At 40.2% G+C, this 17,500-nt stretch overlaps 1 protein-coding gene and 1 pseudogene across 1 annotated transcript; one reads left to right on the forward strand and one right to left on the reverse strand.

Moving 5' to 3' along the window:
• The window catches only part of LOC122335328, a 142,100-nt pseudogene that overhangs the window by 86,636 nt on the left and 37,964 nt on the right, over positions 1-17,500 (forward strand).
• Positions 8,647-12,066, reverse strand: LOC122335326 (tripartite motif-containing protein 16-like). Its single transcript, XM_043233159.1, has 7 exons — positions 11,418-12,066; positions 11,093-11,188; positions 10,787-11,020; positions 10,068-10,227; positions 9,926-9,961; positions 9,155-9,767; positions 8,647-8,754 (listed from the first exon to the last, which is right to left on the reverse strand). Exons 1-6 carry the CDS (start codon positions 12,063-12,065, stop codon positions 9,241-9,243), a joined length of 1,701 nt encoding a protein of 566 aa, XP_043089094.1. The 5' UTR covers position 12,066; the 3' UTR covers positions 8,647-8,754; positions 9,155-9,240.

Consider the following 17,500-nt stretch of genomic DNA (forward strand, 5'->3'; position numbering starts at 1 on the left):
CCATCATTTCTCCCGTCGTTTCCCATAACGTCCGCTCCGATAATTGAAGCAGAGAGTAATGGATTCATATTCACCCTCCGAGTCCGGTAAATAATTCATACGGACAATTACTGAGACGAATAGAGCGGCCGGGCTGGGGTTCAGGGGTGAGACGGACGCCCGAGGGCCGCTCTATCGACCGGCCGCTGAGAAATCCTCGTCTGCTCGCGCGAGGCAAACAAAGAACAGCCGAGTCTCTTTGTTTGGTGCGCTGATGCTGTCCTGAGATCAATCCTGCCGGGTTCGCTTCGTCCTCATGCCGCTACAAACCTGTTGCTTTTTGACTCGGATCACAAAAAGAGAAGGTTTGGGAACGTTTTTGAAGGGTTGCGTTTTTTTTTTCACTGAAATGCGGCAGTGAGGATTTTTTAATTATCTAGACGCTTCATTCAGACGGTATGATAATTCATGTATTTCGCTTCGGCGTTTAGAAATATTAAAATACTGGTTGAATAGACACTTATATTTTAATGAATATAAACAAGAAAAAACACAATACATTTTTTTATTATTATTCTTTAAAAGTAAAATGATGTAATAAACCCAGCGTTGTTTTAATAGCATTGAGAAACTATTATAGTTTAATAATATTTTGGACCTGTTTTTATATTATTTTGGTTTTGTATTAATACTTTTTATCTCAGTTTTAGTTTGATTTATTTCAGCGCAAGTTAAACTAAATTAAAGCGAGAACTGCTGCCTTAGCTTTCTTTTGTATTTTATTTCATTTTGGCGAACTATAATGACCCAGCCATTAAAGTAAAAGTGAAGTAAAATACTGCTTGAACGGATGGTTTTAGTTTTAGGAATGAAAATGAAAATAAAGCGATGATGATGCACATTCATCACATTAGGGTGAACTGTATATATATATCTGCATATAGTTCAGGTTGTTTAGTCGTGCTCTCAGTTGTTTCTTCTGCATGTAGTGCGTGTTATTGTCCGTACATCTGCTCTGCCATCAGGAGTGTTTTCACTCGTTTGAGAGTTCTTCTGTGATTCTCAACCCGAACTAGAGCAGAAGTTGAGCTCTGAGTCCTTGAATGAAGGACGTCTTTGTTCAGAAATGCTGATGGTTTGATTTGGCCCCGTCACGATCCCCCCCCGCTGTCTAATTAGGCTTCGGCTTGTAGTTTGTGTTTGCTCTTTGTCAGGCGGGCTCTTGATGAATCTGGAGGAGCGCGGGGCGTCTGACATTTTCATTCCCGCCTTGTTCCTCCTTCAGTCTGGCCGGCATCGCGTCTAAGACTCCTTTCAGAGATCATCCTTCATTACTGCTTTTACTGCGGCGCTTCTGACCTTCTCGTTGACGTTCTGCTTCCAGGGAGAGAGACGTAGCGCTGCCAAGAGTTTCATTTCACCTTTATTTGGCCGCTTCCAGCTGGAGATAAACTCATTACGTCAAGGTTAATATCCACTTCACGCTTGTGAAGCGTTTCGAATCCCGTCACGCGCAGCTGCCACGCGCGAAAGAGGCCAGACCGGAGAGAAGCGCTCGTTATTGTGACCGGAATGGCTCGGGAGGCCTCTGATGATGTTACGTGTTTGACGACGGAGAGCCGGAATATGTTTGGTCGGTCGTATCGCGCGCGAGCACTGTTTGTTTAGAGATGAGCGCCGTGAAACAGATAGTTGGAGGTTTTCTAAAGCTTCAGAGCGGACCAATGCCAAATCACTCGAGTCTTTTGTTATTCCGAGCGTGTCGTTCTTTGCGGTGGTTGTCGTAGTTTTATCGGCGCGCGCCCTCAGGCGGTGATGGTTTCTCTGCGTAGGCGCCTCAGCAATGGATGTGAATGGGTGCCGTCAGAACGAGTCCAAACACTGATAAAAGCATCCTGTCCCTCGGTTAACATCCGGAGATCAAGCAGCTCTAAACTAATATGTGACTGGGTATAAATGCGAGAGACAACAGGAGACGGCTCTTTAACCGGAGGAAGAGTTATTATGGATTGTTTTATTCTAGGTTTGCATCTTATTCGAGGTGGATTCTTCGATTTCCGGGATGTGTGTGAGAGCAGGCTGCGGTTAGCCGCTCTGTAAGTGTGTGTGATGCATCAAAGAAGGCAGACTGGACCGGTGTGTTTAACTAGCTGTCAGACAGCAGGAGATTACCTCTGTTCCTCTGCTCCGTATGAATATGGACAGGTCTGTCTGAAGGAAACAACACACACCGTGAACACACACACAGTATAGTGAGCTCTTTGTCATTAGAATTAAACTGTCTGCTCTCATTACAGGAGGATAGACCACACACACACACACACACACACACACACACACACACACACACACACACACACACACACACACACACACACACACACACACACACACACACACACACACACACACACACACACACACACACACACACACACACACACACACACACACACACACACACACACACACACACACACACACACACAGACACACACTCACACACACACACACACACACACACACACACACACACACACACACACACACACACACTCACACACACACACACACTCACTCACACACACACACACACAGACACACACTGTCATGCAGACAAGGCCACACTCACACTGAATCCACACAAAATACACACTTACACACACCTGTTTAACAAAATCACACACACACACACTCACACACACACACACACACTCACTGTTTGACTGTTTGTCACTCACACACACACACACACTCTGCGCGAAACTAATTTCCGAATTTAAAAAAGAAAAGAGGAAGATTGTTTTATAAAAAATCACTGTCAGAACTTCTTTTGCTGTTTCTATGTAACTAGCCTATTCGTGAAATTTACTAGCAACTTCTGAGCGAAAATGAATGCTCTATCAAATATTTGTCCAATGCACCAATTCGATCTTTGTTTCTGGGTCATTTCGAGTCTCGCCCATCTAGTTCTCCGTTAATAATGCAACTGCATTCATGATTATGTACAAAGAGGAGAACTATCAACTAATCTCTTCTGTCATCTCAAACTCAGCTTTGTCTCTCCATTACCAATGACTCCTTCGAGATTGTTTCTAGAGCGTTTGGGAACGTGATAGACCGGTTTCGCCGCATTGGCATGATAATGATGCCGCTGTTTCCTTTCATGCGATGTTCTTCGTGACCCAGCAGCACTTCTGGAGTATAACTGAGTGTCCAGACTCTCCTGAGATCAGATCCGTGTAAGTGAGGGATTGGTTACGGCACGCGGGTGGTCGTTGTTTTCGCCGGTCGAGGGGAACTGGTGACCTTCTGTCCGGCGGGACCGCTAGCGAAGGGACAGCTTCACCGCCGAAGCATTTCAGGAGTGATTGACAGCGAGTCCTGCCAGCCGTTTACCAGCCGCTTTCACCAGGCTCTGGTCAGTCTCGCCCGAGACGTTAAACGATAAACCTCTACTGCAGTTGCATTACGATTAGCGCTGTGTAAAAAGCGCTCTGCTCAAGTGAAAGTAAGGCTTTTGCTCAATTAAGAAGTCAGTATCTGGCCAAAAGCACACTTGAGTAAAAGTAATTGCGCTCAAGCATTGCAAAAGTAGAAGTACGCACATATAGAAGTTTGGTTAAAGGGAGAGAATGAAACTCTGGCTTTAATTCATACTAAAGACTAGACGATCTTTCTTTGTATAACAGAAGCAAAATGTCACTACACAAAGTGAATATGAACCTCTGTTAATGATTCAGTGTCTTGAGTAAAACAACAGCCATACGTAACAAACTAACATTTAAAACCTGACTTGTTCGCATTATAGGGACTAAAAAGCTTGTCTTCGTCTGAAGAAATAAAGTCAGAAACATCCGGGACGACATAAGAGTCTTCATTTTTGAGAGAGACTTCATCACTTTTAGTAACAACGTGATGCAGAGGTTACAGGATGCAATTAAAATATTTTACAGATATATATTTATTTATTTATAATATATAATGGCATATTATTAATGCAATTTATCCGAAGCCTGGTAAGAACGTGACACCGCATGAATTATAATTAAGCAAACACACAAAGTTCATTTAAACACTTTTTTTGGAGATGTACTAACGTTTAATTTAAAAAAAGAATAATTCCCGCAAAAATATGAATTATATTACAGTTTTTTGTCACTGATTGTGCATTCAGCCAATATATTTTACAGCTAATGCCTATTAAAAGAGAAAGAGTAATGAATCTTTTTGGGGGGAAATTAAAACTTTTGAGGCTGAACTGTTGAACCCAGACATATTTCAGATTAAAGTCAAAACTGAAATAGAAATGTGTGTGTGCTTGAAACAAAGATCTGCCATCTCTCACACACTTTTGAGCTCACCTTTACCATATTTTTTAATCTGCATAAGATAAACATTTAATGTACTTTTTAACTTGAAATAAAAAAAGTACTGTTTCTTTCTTCAGAAATGTACAGTAAAAGTACAAGTAATCAGTTTAAATTCTACTTAAATGAAGTTAAATTTCCCCAAAATAATACATTAAACGAGTATTTTACGCCTCGGTTTATGATACTAAAGCTTAAAACACCCACGGTGCCATTGCAGTTTTTAAGCGGTAGTTTACGTCCATACTGTAGTACCAAAACCTTGATTTTTACATGCGACGGCTCATAGACAAGAAAAGGGCAGACAGGGCAAACTCTACAAGCCCTGCTCATCCGTGAAGGAAAGCTGTGAGACAGAAGTGAAGTATACCTTGAGACGTGTTTCATGCACAGCAGGAGCTCTGTTTAATACGCCAGCAGAAACTGTGCTGTGTGTGGTGACGTTACAGGCGGCGCATGCTCTTTACATGTACGTGAAACACTTTATAGTGTTTCTTGGCGCTCTTTTTATTGACTTTTTCAGAGTTTAACCCCGGGCAGGAAATACAATTAAACAAAACACACAACAAACAAACTAACAACAACAACACAAAAATAAATAAATAAAAGAAATTAAATTTAAAAAAATGTATAAAATAAAATAAATAAATATTAATAAACACATATATACAGTCCAAAACTTCACATATCTAATGCTTCTTCAATATTTCCAAAAATACCTCCCAGATAGCAGAAAATTCAGACAATTTCTTCCTTGTTATATAGGTAAGTTTCTCCAGAGCTAGACAAGAAATTAAATTTTTCAGCCATAGACCAAGAGAAGGGCAATTAGTGTTTTTCCATAATAAGGCAATAGAGCGTCTGGCCTGACGTAAACACACATCAACAAGTTTTTACTCTTTTAGTGACAAGGAGCAGGTATCTTCATACAGATTCAATATACATAGTAAAGGACATAAAGGGATTTTAGAGGAAGTAAATTGAGAAATATATTGAGTTTTCTTGACGCTTTTAACATTATAAATGAACGTGTTTCAGTATGCACGCTGAACTTGAAAACTGCAAGCAAAAATGCAGCAGTCAAGAGTACGGCTTTTGTTTCGCTTCTGTGTTTCGTTTTGGATTCACTCGATCCACTCTGGAAGCGTTCGGGCCGTTTTGAAGGAGCTGCTGCAGAACCGTTTGCGGCGGTTCGTCTTCTCTCGGCTCCCCGCTGAGCTGCAAAACAGTGGTTTGCCGCTCGCTCTGCAGCCCTGATCTCTCTCCACCCGCTCTTCTTGCGCTTCAAAGCGTCCCGTCCCTCGCCTCCACCCTGCATCTATAATACATGTGCTGTCACTCGGAGCTCCGGGCGGCTGAAGCACGTTTCTGAGAGCTTCACCACAAACACACATCTCACAGAACACCGACTCTACATCTTCATAGAAATATATATATATATATATGTTATAGGTTTATATTTATTCATGACTCAGGTTATGAATAAATAAATTTTACCATTCAATCTTTAGTGAGATTTTTAATGTTTAGTTTGTTTATTATTTTGCATTGCTGCATTTATTTTTTCCCATATATATAAAAAAATAAATAAATAAATATATATATATATATATATATATATATATATATATATATATATATATATATATATATATATATATATATATTTGCTATTTCTAATATTAGTTTCCTGCTTTAATATATTTAAAACATTTATTTATTCATGAGAAATCATTCTAATATGTTGATTTATTACCATTGTCTATTATCATCATCATACTGTTACGCTGCTTAATATTTTTTGTTAGCTGTGATACTTAAAATTAAAAATGGATTTGCCGTTGAATCATTTATTCAAAAGATTCGTTCGAAAACGGTGATTCATTCCGTAATGAAACATGTGATTAGTTACGATTAAGTCCCTGAATCATTGATTCCAATGACTTTTTTTATAATTTTTATATAATTTTAAAAATAATAGTTAGATGAAAAAAGTTTTAATCTATTGTTATCAAATTAAAAACATATTTAAATACAAATGTTAAATGATTCTTTTAAATTAATGAAACATTTTTAAATAGGATGCAGAAATGAATGTTTTGTAACACATTATTTTTAGTTAAGAATGGTGGGAGAATCATGACAAAAAAAAAAATATTCTCAGTTTATCCAGCTCTACACAGAATTAAGCCGCCATTCATGCACAGGTTTATCATTTAAGACAGACGTCAGAAACTCAGCTTGTCTTTCGCATCTCATTTGCATGAAGTTCAGCACCGATGCTTTTCCTGTTTATCCGTCCTCTTCTCACACACACACACACACCAGCACAGCATGTCCAGGTATCTCTGACAGTCCATCAGTCTCTTGTCTCACACCTCATTGGTCAATCAGCTCATGCAAAACACGAGGAATGAGCCAGTTTTCCCACAGATCTCAGCATTTCACGTGTGAGAGGAAGAGCTGGTTAAATGCAGCATGCATGCACATCTTCCTCTTGAGTCTGTTATTCAGAATTGACCCGTATGATATCTAGCGTCTCTAAACGAAATGACAGCGATGATGTCTGCTTCGTTGTTCAGCACTTCTCAGGGCATGCACAGTAACACAGCTCGTTATAAACAGCTCAAATAATGGTTGTGATGTCAAAACATCAAATAAACAGGAACAGGAACTATTCGTGATGCACTTTGTACTGCATTTGTATCATCTTTTCATAAGTAATTGTAATTTAAAATGCATTGTAATACTAAATACACAATTCTTCCATCTGTGTCATGCATTAAACTTTCTAAACGTGCTCTACTTTCTAAACTGCGCTTACAGTTATTTATGAAATCACACAAGGCCTGATTAATGTATTAAGACACTTGCATTATAAAGCTTCAAGTAAACAAATGATCAAACTTAAGCAGTTTGACTTTTCTTATTAGTATTAAAACGGTTATGTATGTAAGATTATGCATGTCGTAATGTCGCGTCCAATCAGGCGTTTCAAACAAACTCATGTTTTGCAGAAAAAAACAATCCGATGTAAAGTTCCCATTAGAGACGTAATACTATGGAAAAGCGAAAAGCTTCTGCATGTTCAACTAAAAACGTGCCATGCTGCTGTTCAAGCAATCATTCAACCTAAATTGTGATGAACATAATTAATAATCACAATTTCAATGGAATAATAAAAAATATGTGTTTGGTCGTAATTGTGCCGCCCCGCGAAAATGCAGCGCTGCGTCATTTCTCTTTGATGATAAATGTCATGACCTCCGTCGGATCACATCAAACCCTTCTCTGACCTTTAAGGTTGTTTCATGCCACAAATATTCACTTCTAGTGTCTAAAGTGCATGGATGAATCATTTAGAGTAAGACCAGGAGCGTTGAATAAACCACTTAGTCTTGTTGCTAGGGTAATCTGAGTGGTCGCTAGGGTGTTTCTGTGGCATTGCTTTGTTCCGAAGGTTTGTCTCTCAAACCGGTCTGATCCGGACCGAACCGGTCTGCTTCCTGTGGTCGCGTGAAGGTGACCCGCTGATGTTTGACGTCCAGGGCTCGATCTCTCCCCTCGCTGTGTGTTCAATATAGAAGACAAATTTCAGTCCAGATTGCTCTGCTCCTGAGTGGAGGTTGTTTTAAAGGGTCCTGCTCTCCGAGAGCGTGACAGGCGCTTTCTGTTCATGTTCTGCCGCTCGTTCCGGGGCTCCTGTGGGATTTCTCTCGGAGAGATTTCTCATCACAGAGCTGCACGACTGTGAAAGTGGACTGATGGCTGGGACGCAGGGCATCGCTCATGTTTCTGAACTCAAATATTGAGCAGAATGACGCAACTGAACAATGTAGCAGCTCGAGCGCTATTCAAACATCGATTGGCTCGCGTTCAATTAATATTGTTTCAATACTGAATTAAGTTTTTAATGAAAGCTTTGTGTGAGGGGATAGTGTTTTAGTGTGTGTTTTATCACGGCTATTCCCGTTTGTTTGGTTATTGACGTTTAATGTGTTCAGATACTGTTAAGTTGCTTTGAATCCTGAACAAATTGAATTATAACTCATTTATATTCTAAAACCACACAAACGTAATTAGCTCGAGCAGCAGATATGCAGCATATAATCGTTTCATTTTTTTTTTTTTACTTTGCGTAAAAGTTCTGACGAGGACTGTATCGTGCTTCGTCACACTGAACGTAATCCAGCGCTGCCCCCTGCTGGACTCACTTCAGTGCTGTTTATCAAGACTTTCTAAACGTCACACGCATATCCGAGACCTGCACACACGAAATGCAATGTGCCTCACATCGCTTGCAAAATGAAGCACTGTATTTCTGTGATCAAAAAAAAAGACTGATTTCAGTCAATGCAAACAGAGAGAAGCACAGAAACAATGAATTATTACACATTTATTTCAGGGAACGAAAGGCGTCTTGCAGTGCCTTCACAAAAAGGTGCAAAATCACTCTTGCGCACCTTCACCTGGTCTGTTCCTCGCTGGTGGAACGATCTGCCCGTGGCCACTAGGGCAGCAGAGTCACTAGCAGTCTTCAAAAACCTTCATCTTTTTTTCGTCTACACTTGACCCAACATCGATAGCACTTTCTTCTTCTCCTGCTCTTTCCTATCCTTTTCTTGTTATATTAAAAAAAAAAAAAAAAAAAAAAAGCCTTGTGTCTGTGTTAGGTAAGACAAGACCCCACTCAGAGCACTTATGCACTACTGCCCTTTTGTTGATATTAACTGCTTCTATTGTCTACCTCATTTGTACGTTGCTTTGGATAAAGGCGTCTGCTAAATGACTAAATGTAAATGTAGGGACAGACGTTTGTGTCGTGAGGAGAAAAGACGTCTCGCTGTTACTGATTCATCATGCAGCTCAAAGCGTTATGGGTAGAATCTCATCAACAGATCAACAGTTTCACTGATGATCCAATACTAACCCAAAACCCAGGATAGAGCGCCTGAGTGAATGTGGTCTGGACTTTGTGGATGAGGGTCATTGTGTCAGAGACGCTGTAGAAGGACAGAGTTCCTGCTCCGTGATCCACAAACACTCCTACTCTACTGCTGATGGACTTCACAGGGAGAACAGTCTTTCTGTTATTGTGTATGAATAAGTAACTGGAGAAAGAGCAGGACAAACTCCAGGACTGATCATTATATCCAAAGAAACATTCAGCACCTCCCTTCCTGCTGATGCTCTTATATGACACTGATATACGCACACCTTTATCTCCAGTCCACTCCAGCTCCCAGTAACTGCGTCCACACACACTCTCTCTACACAACACCTGAGACCACCTGTCAAATCTGTCTGGATGATCAGGATAAGACTGCTTTGTGTTAGTGTTAGTAATCACTCTGTTGCTGTCAGACAGAAGAAGCCAATCATTCACTGTGTTCAGATCCAGAGTGAGCTGCTGGGAATCTGATGGAGATAAAACACACCAGAAACAGGAATTATGAATCCGTTTGATCTCTTCATGTTCAGTGTATGATCAGTGTCTCAGTACAGACGAGCAGATATCTGTGCTAATCATCATTTACATCTACAGGAACAACATGGACACATTTAGTTTTTCTTACATTGTAGGAAGTCGTTCCTGATCCTGGCAGATGTGACTGTGGAAATCAACAAGACACGAAACGAACAGAATGATTCTCGTGATCCAGACGTTTTTAATATGATGTTCTCTATAATGTGAGATGATGATCTGCAGGGCTTTACCTCTGTCTGAGATCTTCTGGAGCTCCTTTGTGCAGAAGTCCTGGAGTTTGTCTCTCAGCTGAAGGACAGATTCTCTCAGATCATCAGAAGAGAGGAGAGCAATAAAGGGATCGTCATTTGCGTCTGTAGATGTAGGAGGAGCTGAGAGAGACTGGAAACTCTACAGAAAACAGAAATCATCATCTCTATACTTCAGCAAATAACCTTCTGCAGCATCAGAATTGTGCATCTTTAGTAACTTTCTTCAATCCAGCACTTTTACTTCATCAGTTTCATTCTTCTTATATGCATTACATCACATTAAAGCTACATATTCTAGTATTTGAGTCTATGAAATAAAACCATATGTGATTGCCAGTTTACCTTAATGTTACAGATCTTCATGATCACATCCATCAATGTATTACAGGCAAAAATGATCAAGTTTGAAAATCGTTTGATCCAATTTTTTAATTAAACGTTACTCAGAATCTGTACTATCAAGTTCACTGATTCCACCAAAATGCAATGAATCAAAATCTAAAATGTTTAAATGTTGGTGTAGTTAAACTGTTAGTGGCACTTCTTACATGAGCTGAAAGCCATTTCTGAGCATTTCTAGTCTTTCAGTAGAAAGTCTGGCTGATGAATGTAATACGACTCATGAAGTATTTCTCTGTGAGTCTCGTGTCAGAGCAGGATCTGCTCAAGTCTGATCTGTTCTTCTAGATGTGTGTTACCTGCAGGAACTGGATGTGATCCTGTGTGTGTGAAAGCTGCTCCAGCTCAGCGTCTCTTCTCCTCAGATCATTGATCTCCTGCTCCAGTCGCTCCAGTCGTCCTTCAGCTCGACTCACTGCTTGCTTTTCCCGATCTCTGATCAGTCGTATCAGCTCAGAGCGTCTTCTCTCAATAGAGCGGATGATCTCAGTAAAGATCCTCTCACTGTCCTCCACTGCTGTCTGTGCAGAGCGCTGTTAAACACACAGTGATTCAGTGAGTCTGAACCGAGACCGAGACAAACTTCTCTTCTTCTCCAGACTCACCTTATGAGACTCCACAGTCTCTCTCAGCTGCTGGAGATCTTTCTCTCTCTGCTGGACTCTCTGCTGGAGCGTCTTCTGAGTCTCCTTCAGCTGATTCTGCAGGACAAACACATGATAGTGAATCTCACAGAAAACAACTGACACTAAATCATCACGAGAACAGAAGAGACCAATAAACATAGGGTGAGGCAGTTTAAAGGTCACTTTTCTGAACTGATAAACAATGGCTGTAGGTTAAAACTTCAGATGTGGTCATTGGTTACAACCATCATACATGAATTATCATGAAGCAAAAGCTGAATTTCTTCGGTCTAGTGTTAAATACCTGGTTCTCTGTCCTCTGGTCTTCAGCTGATACAGTGTCGTGGTTTTTATGTTCGATAATTGTACACATCATACATATACACTTCTGATCAGTGCGACAGAAAACCTCCAGGATCTTCTTGTGTTTCTGGCAGATCATCTCCTGCAGTCGTCCAGTGGCTTCGGTCAGATTGTGTTCCTTTCCTTTAAACCAACTCTCATGTTGCTCGAGATGATTCTGACAGTAAGACTCCAGACACACCAGACAGGACTTGACGGCTTTGTATTTTCTTTCTGTACAGACGTCACACTGAACATCTCCAGCTCCAGCTTCACAGTCAGCAGAGAGTTTGGTCTTCTTCAGTTTCTCCACCACTTCAGCCAGCATGGTGTTTCTAGCTAAAGCGGGTCTTGTGCTGAAGGTCTGTCTGCACTGAGGACAGCTGTAGACTCTCTTCTCATCCTCCTCATCCCAGCAGTCTGTAATACAGCTCTTACAGTAACTGTGTCCACACTGGATGGTCACCGGATCCTTCAGAAGATCCAGACACACCGGACACAAGAACTCATCCTGAAAAACTCTGGCTTCTGCCATTTTACTGCTTGAATATAAAGGCACAAACACACAACGGCTCAACTTAACTTTCAGTTTCTCTTTCCCTGAACTCATGCGATTTCCTGTATCTGTGTTTGTGACGTGTAAAGCAGGTTGGTCTTTTCAGCTCCGGTAGAGCCTCATTCCTACAGAGTTTATTTTTGACACACTCGGCTGTTCAAGTCAAGTCAAGTGGCTTTTTATTGTCATTTCAACTACATATAGCTGTGCAGTACTTAGTGCAATGAGACAACGTTTCTCCAGGACCTGGTGCTACATGAAGTCACACTTACAACAAAATACACAATACAAAGGAACTCACATACTGAGCTCAGACAGTGTCTTAGCCACATAAAGTGCAACATGTGGAGACTAGTGCAAACAGCAGGGGAGTAGAGTGCAAACCCAGTGTGCAAACAGTGCAAAGACAAAATTAGTGCAAGGCAATGACATAATTAGTGCAAGAACACAAAATACAAACAATAATAAATATGAAGTGCACAACAATAAATATGATGTGCAAGAATGCTTATGGAACAGGAAGTCCATTCAGGTGTGGTTATTGAGGAGTCTGATGGCTTGTGGGAAGAAACTGTTCAGCAGTCTGGTTGTGAGGGCCCGAATGCTCCGGTACCTCTTTCCAGACGGCAGGAGGATGAGTAATGTGAGTGAGGGGTGTGTGGGGTCCTGTACTATATCGTGGGCTTTGCGGATGCAGCGTGTGGTGTAGATGTCCGTGATAGAGGGCAGATCTTTTCAGCTGTCCTCACTATCCTTTGGTGGGTCTTGCCCGATACGGTGCAATTTCCAAACCAGGCAGTGATGCATGCAAAGGACGCTCTCAATGGTCCCCTATAGAAACATAGTCAGGATAGGTGCAGGGAGATGAGCTTTCTTCAGCCTCCTCAAGAAGTAGAGGCGCTGCTGGGCTTTCTTGGTGATGGAGCTGGTGTTGAGTGACCAGGTGAAGTTATCCGCCAGATGAACACCAAGGAATTTGGTGCTCTTAACGTTCTCCACCTTGGACCTGCTGATGGACAGCGGAGAATTGCTTGCTTGAAGTCAACAGTCATCTCCTTTGTCTTGGTGACATTCAGAGATAGATTGTTGGCTCTACACCAAGTTGTGATCTGCTGCACCTCATCTCTGTATGCTGACTCGTCGTTCTGATGAGATCCACCACGGTCGTGTCATCAGCGAACTTGATGATGTGATTGGAGCTGTGCATCGCTGCACAGTCGTGAGTCAGCAAAGTGAACAGCAGTAGACTGAGCACACAGCCCTGAGGAGCTCCAGTGTTCAGTGTGGTGGTGCTGGAGATGCTGTTCCCGATCCGGACTGACTGAGGTCTGCCTGTCAGAAAATCCAGGATCCAGTTGCAGAGAGAAGTGTTCAGGCCCAGCAGGCTTAGCTTCTCTATAAGTTGCTGAGGGATGATGGTGTTGAATGCTGAGCTGAAGTCAATGAACAGCATTCAGACGTAGTTTCCTTTTGAGTCCAGATGTGAGAGGGCGAGATGGAGGGTTGTGGTGATAGCATCGTCCGTAGAGCGGTTTGGACGATACGCAAACTGTAATGGGTCGAGTGAAGGTGGTAGCTGTGACTTGATGTGCCTCATGACAAGCCTCTCGAAGCATTTCATCACAATTGGTGTGAGTGCGACGGGACGATAGTCAATGAGGCACGAAACCAGACTTCTTAGGCACCGGGACAATTGTTGTTGTTTTTATTAAATTAAACAGAAAGACTTTGGCTGGTTAAATCAGATGTACACGATACACATATACGTTGCATGTCTACCCTAAACCTACACCTTAAGATAAACTTTTAACATTTTTACTTTCTCAAAAAAAACAGATTCTATCTGTTTTATAAGCTTTCGTATCCATGAGACCTCAGTTCAGGTCCCCATCAGAGTCCCCATGAGTGTGTGTGTATTCAGGGTTAAGTCCTCACCAGGATATATAAACCAGTACACACACACACACACACACACACACTTGTCTCTCTCTTTTCAGTTTCAAGTGCTTGTTCATATTGCCAAAGCATTGCAGTGTTGCTGCATACCATCAAAAAAGTAAAAAATAATTAATGCAAAGAAGAGGACAAAACAGCACTGGAATGCAAAAATATCATTGGTTGACAATAAAGAATAAAATATATTCAAAAGTAAAAGTAAATGAAATTATGTCAATATAAATGAAATAAAGCATAAATATTGCTGAAGGCCGACTGGAGTTGGTCCACTCACTGAACTGTACTGACTTTCTAAAATTAGTTGTATTTTATTTACAACACAGTATGATTAAAAAAATACATACTGAAGGTCAGAGTTTAGTGTATGATGAAAGACTGAAAGTGTAGTTTAAGTTCTTTTGGGTGTCATCAGGAGAAGATGCCCCAAAAAGTGGATATGTTTGTGGAAACTGAGAAAAACCTTCACGTATCGCTTTGTTTTTGCTTTGTAAAAAGAGTTTAGTCACTTAATGAGTGTAAAAGTTTTTATCTAACCTGGGTTTCATGACCCTTTAAAGTAAATGCAAAGTTGATTCGGGTACAATAATTCTGATCAAAACTAAACTCTGTGGGACACTGACTCTTAAGAAGTCGGTCTCAGAAATAAAATTAAACTGGAAGACAAAAACCTAGAACAGTGAATGTTTTATTGACTGTGTGTCGTTATGATTGAAAGACAATTTTGATAGCAATAGAAATGATTGACATGACCAATTCCAATCAACATAAACAGAGATGGAGAAAAGCACAAAGTAAAACTCAAACACAATGATCTATATGAGGATTTATTACGCATTTTATACTCATTTATTCGACCTAGCATTGTCAGGTTATGTGGGATTCTTAGCCTCGATGTCTGCATCACTATGAATAAAGGCTTCAACGTTGGATTAACTCAAAGCATGTTTAATTCGATCTTCATTCGCTCGTTTTCTCAGATGCTTAGTTTAATAACCTGTACAACGAACCATACACAGACATGATCATATAAGTCACCACACACAGGATATTCACAAGTTAGATCTTAACATTAGAAATGAGTCTTTATCCAACCGGCAGCATCTCAGACTTGAAGAGTACATAGTGGCTTTTCCCAGTTGTCCTTGGAACAAACTCAAGTTTAGATACATAGAGTGTCATTTTACATTTAAAAAGCATGGCTTTTCCCATCACTTCCATAAACAAACATGAAGAGCTCATCTTCTCCAGGGCTCCAAAACGACCCCATAGAGTTCAGGAGTGTTTCAGTAACAGATGTACTAATATCGTTTCTGTTTTGTATGGAGTTTTTTTTTTGTGCCTGACAGATGCGGCACAATTTGGACTAAAGCAAGCAAACTAGCGGACTTTCCTGGTGTGAATACACTCTTAGTTCACTGAAAGTTTAGATTTTTGTAATTATTTTAAATAAAAGGATCGGTAATGCAGATGTTTTCACATCCTACCAAGGGTACCAACAATTCAGACCATATGTGTAACCAAAAGATGTCCCGACAAGGTCAAAATGTACTGTTATTATCATCGTGGGGACATCATCATAACAGGGGACCAGTGACAGTGTGTGTTTGAGCTCCAGACGTCCGCTCTAAACACATGATAAACCCGAATGAAGCCGGCGTCTGTTCGACTAATAACCTCCTCTGAGATCAGTCTTCTTGGTTCTCCCGGTGAAGGACTGAGTGTTTTCTCTCTGTGTGTTTGTGCAGGTCTTGGGGACGCCATCAGAAGAGACATGGCCAGGTGTTCACTCTCTGCCGCACTTCAAACCAGGTAGACGTCCTGTTCGTCTGACTGCAAATAACACACACTGACGTACCCTTGAGATGGCATGCCAGCAGATAACACACACACACACACACACAACAATACACACACTGTAAAAGAAACCTTTGCCACTTCTGCAATTAATTGCACAAAGATATCATTTGAGATGAACAGAATATTTACGTTTTAAATCAGTAACGTGAATCACTGCTTTCAGTGTTTCCACCGATCAAAAAATGTATATATAATATATATTAACTTATATAACTTATATATATATATATATATGAGTATAATTAATTTGAAAATCGAAGCTAAATTTAATATCAATTTATTAAAAGTTCAGGGCCCTTTCAAATATATATATATATATATATATATATATATATATATATTACACATTTTGTGTGTTAACGTCTATTTATTAAAAGCATAAAAACAAGTTTAATTAATTTTTACAATAGCCCTATTTTTCCCCTTAGAAATTCTGTGTTGGGTATTTAATGCACAAAACATAAATTTAATTTGTCCTATTATTAATGAAAATGAATTCTTTTTTTTTTATGAGAAATAAACCCAGCTTTTATTTTGACAGGTTGCCTTGAATACCTTTACATTGTCAAAGTGAGATGGCAGACGTTAATATCACCTCAAGCATCACGCGTGAGCATTAGTACACAAAAACCACAGAGACGTGTGGAAAGTGTAGATAAATAGCCTTTTTGTGGCTTAATATTTACAAAAAAGAGTGCTCACTTGTGTATTTTTAATAAAAGATCAAGGTATGTTTTATAGGAAAGGAAATTTAAATGACCAGTGTTGTGATCTGGAGCTATAGAGAAAATAAAATGAACCTTTCATATTAAGTTTTATAATATAATAGGTTTGCCACTAATATCTAGAAGGTGCGCGTAGCCATAACTGGTAACAAAAACTATTAAATAAATAATTATTTAAGCAAAATGCTATAAAATGTGTCACGCAGGGAATTCTGGGAACTTGCCGTTAACCTTTTAACAGTTCAGTTTTTCCATAGTGTTTTAACAGGATCTACAGCGTGAAATAAATAACGCTATTCTTGCTATTCTTAGGTCAAGGTATATCTCATAAATATATATTATAGACGTGATACCAATAGTTATAATATTAATCTCTGACTTAATTAAACACACATCGATGATGCGGTGTGTTCCTCGACGTGACCTTAGAATAAAAGCCAGTGACCCCTTCAGACGCCGAGACTGCTTTACACCCCTTCCCTTGAAAATACTGGCCTACGAATGGGGACAGCACACGCCGTCAAGCTAATAATTAGCTAACATCGCTTAAAGCGATGCTAACATCAGAGATCACGCAGGTAATGCTACGAAGAACGCCGCTGCCCCACTTTATCTAAAAACTGAAATGCAATTAATAATATATAGGATAAGCTCCCCCCGAGAGAGACGTGCATGCATGAAACATGGAGATACGTTCTGTCAGCGGTGATTTGCATTGAAATCTTTATCGATGTCAGCAGCGCTTACGTTTATGCGTCTTTGACTTCGCTCTGGCGGCCATGTTGGCGCTGCAGCCGGGAGAAATCAAAGCCCTCGGAAAAAACACACTACACACAAAACACAGGAAAGGGCTAAACTTTAACAAAAATACAAGTTTATGGAACAAACTTTGCAAAAATACAAGTTTTCTGAAATCGTTTATACATGCAGATGAGTTTGTAAAAATGCATT

Source organism: Puntigrus tetrazona, unplaced genomic scaffold (genome assembly GCF_018831695.1).
Source record: "Puntigrus tetrazona isolate hp1 unplaced genomic scaffold, ASM1883169v1 S000000754, whole genome shotgun sequence".
Classification (NCBI taxonomy): domain Eukaryota; kingdom Metazoa; phylum Chordata; class Actinopteri; order Cypriniformes; family Cyprinidae; genus Puntigrus; species Puntigrus tetrazona.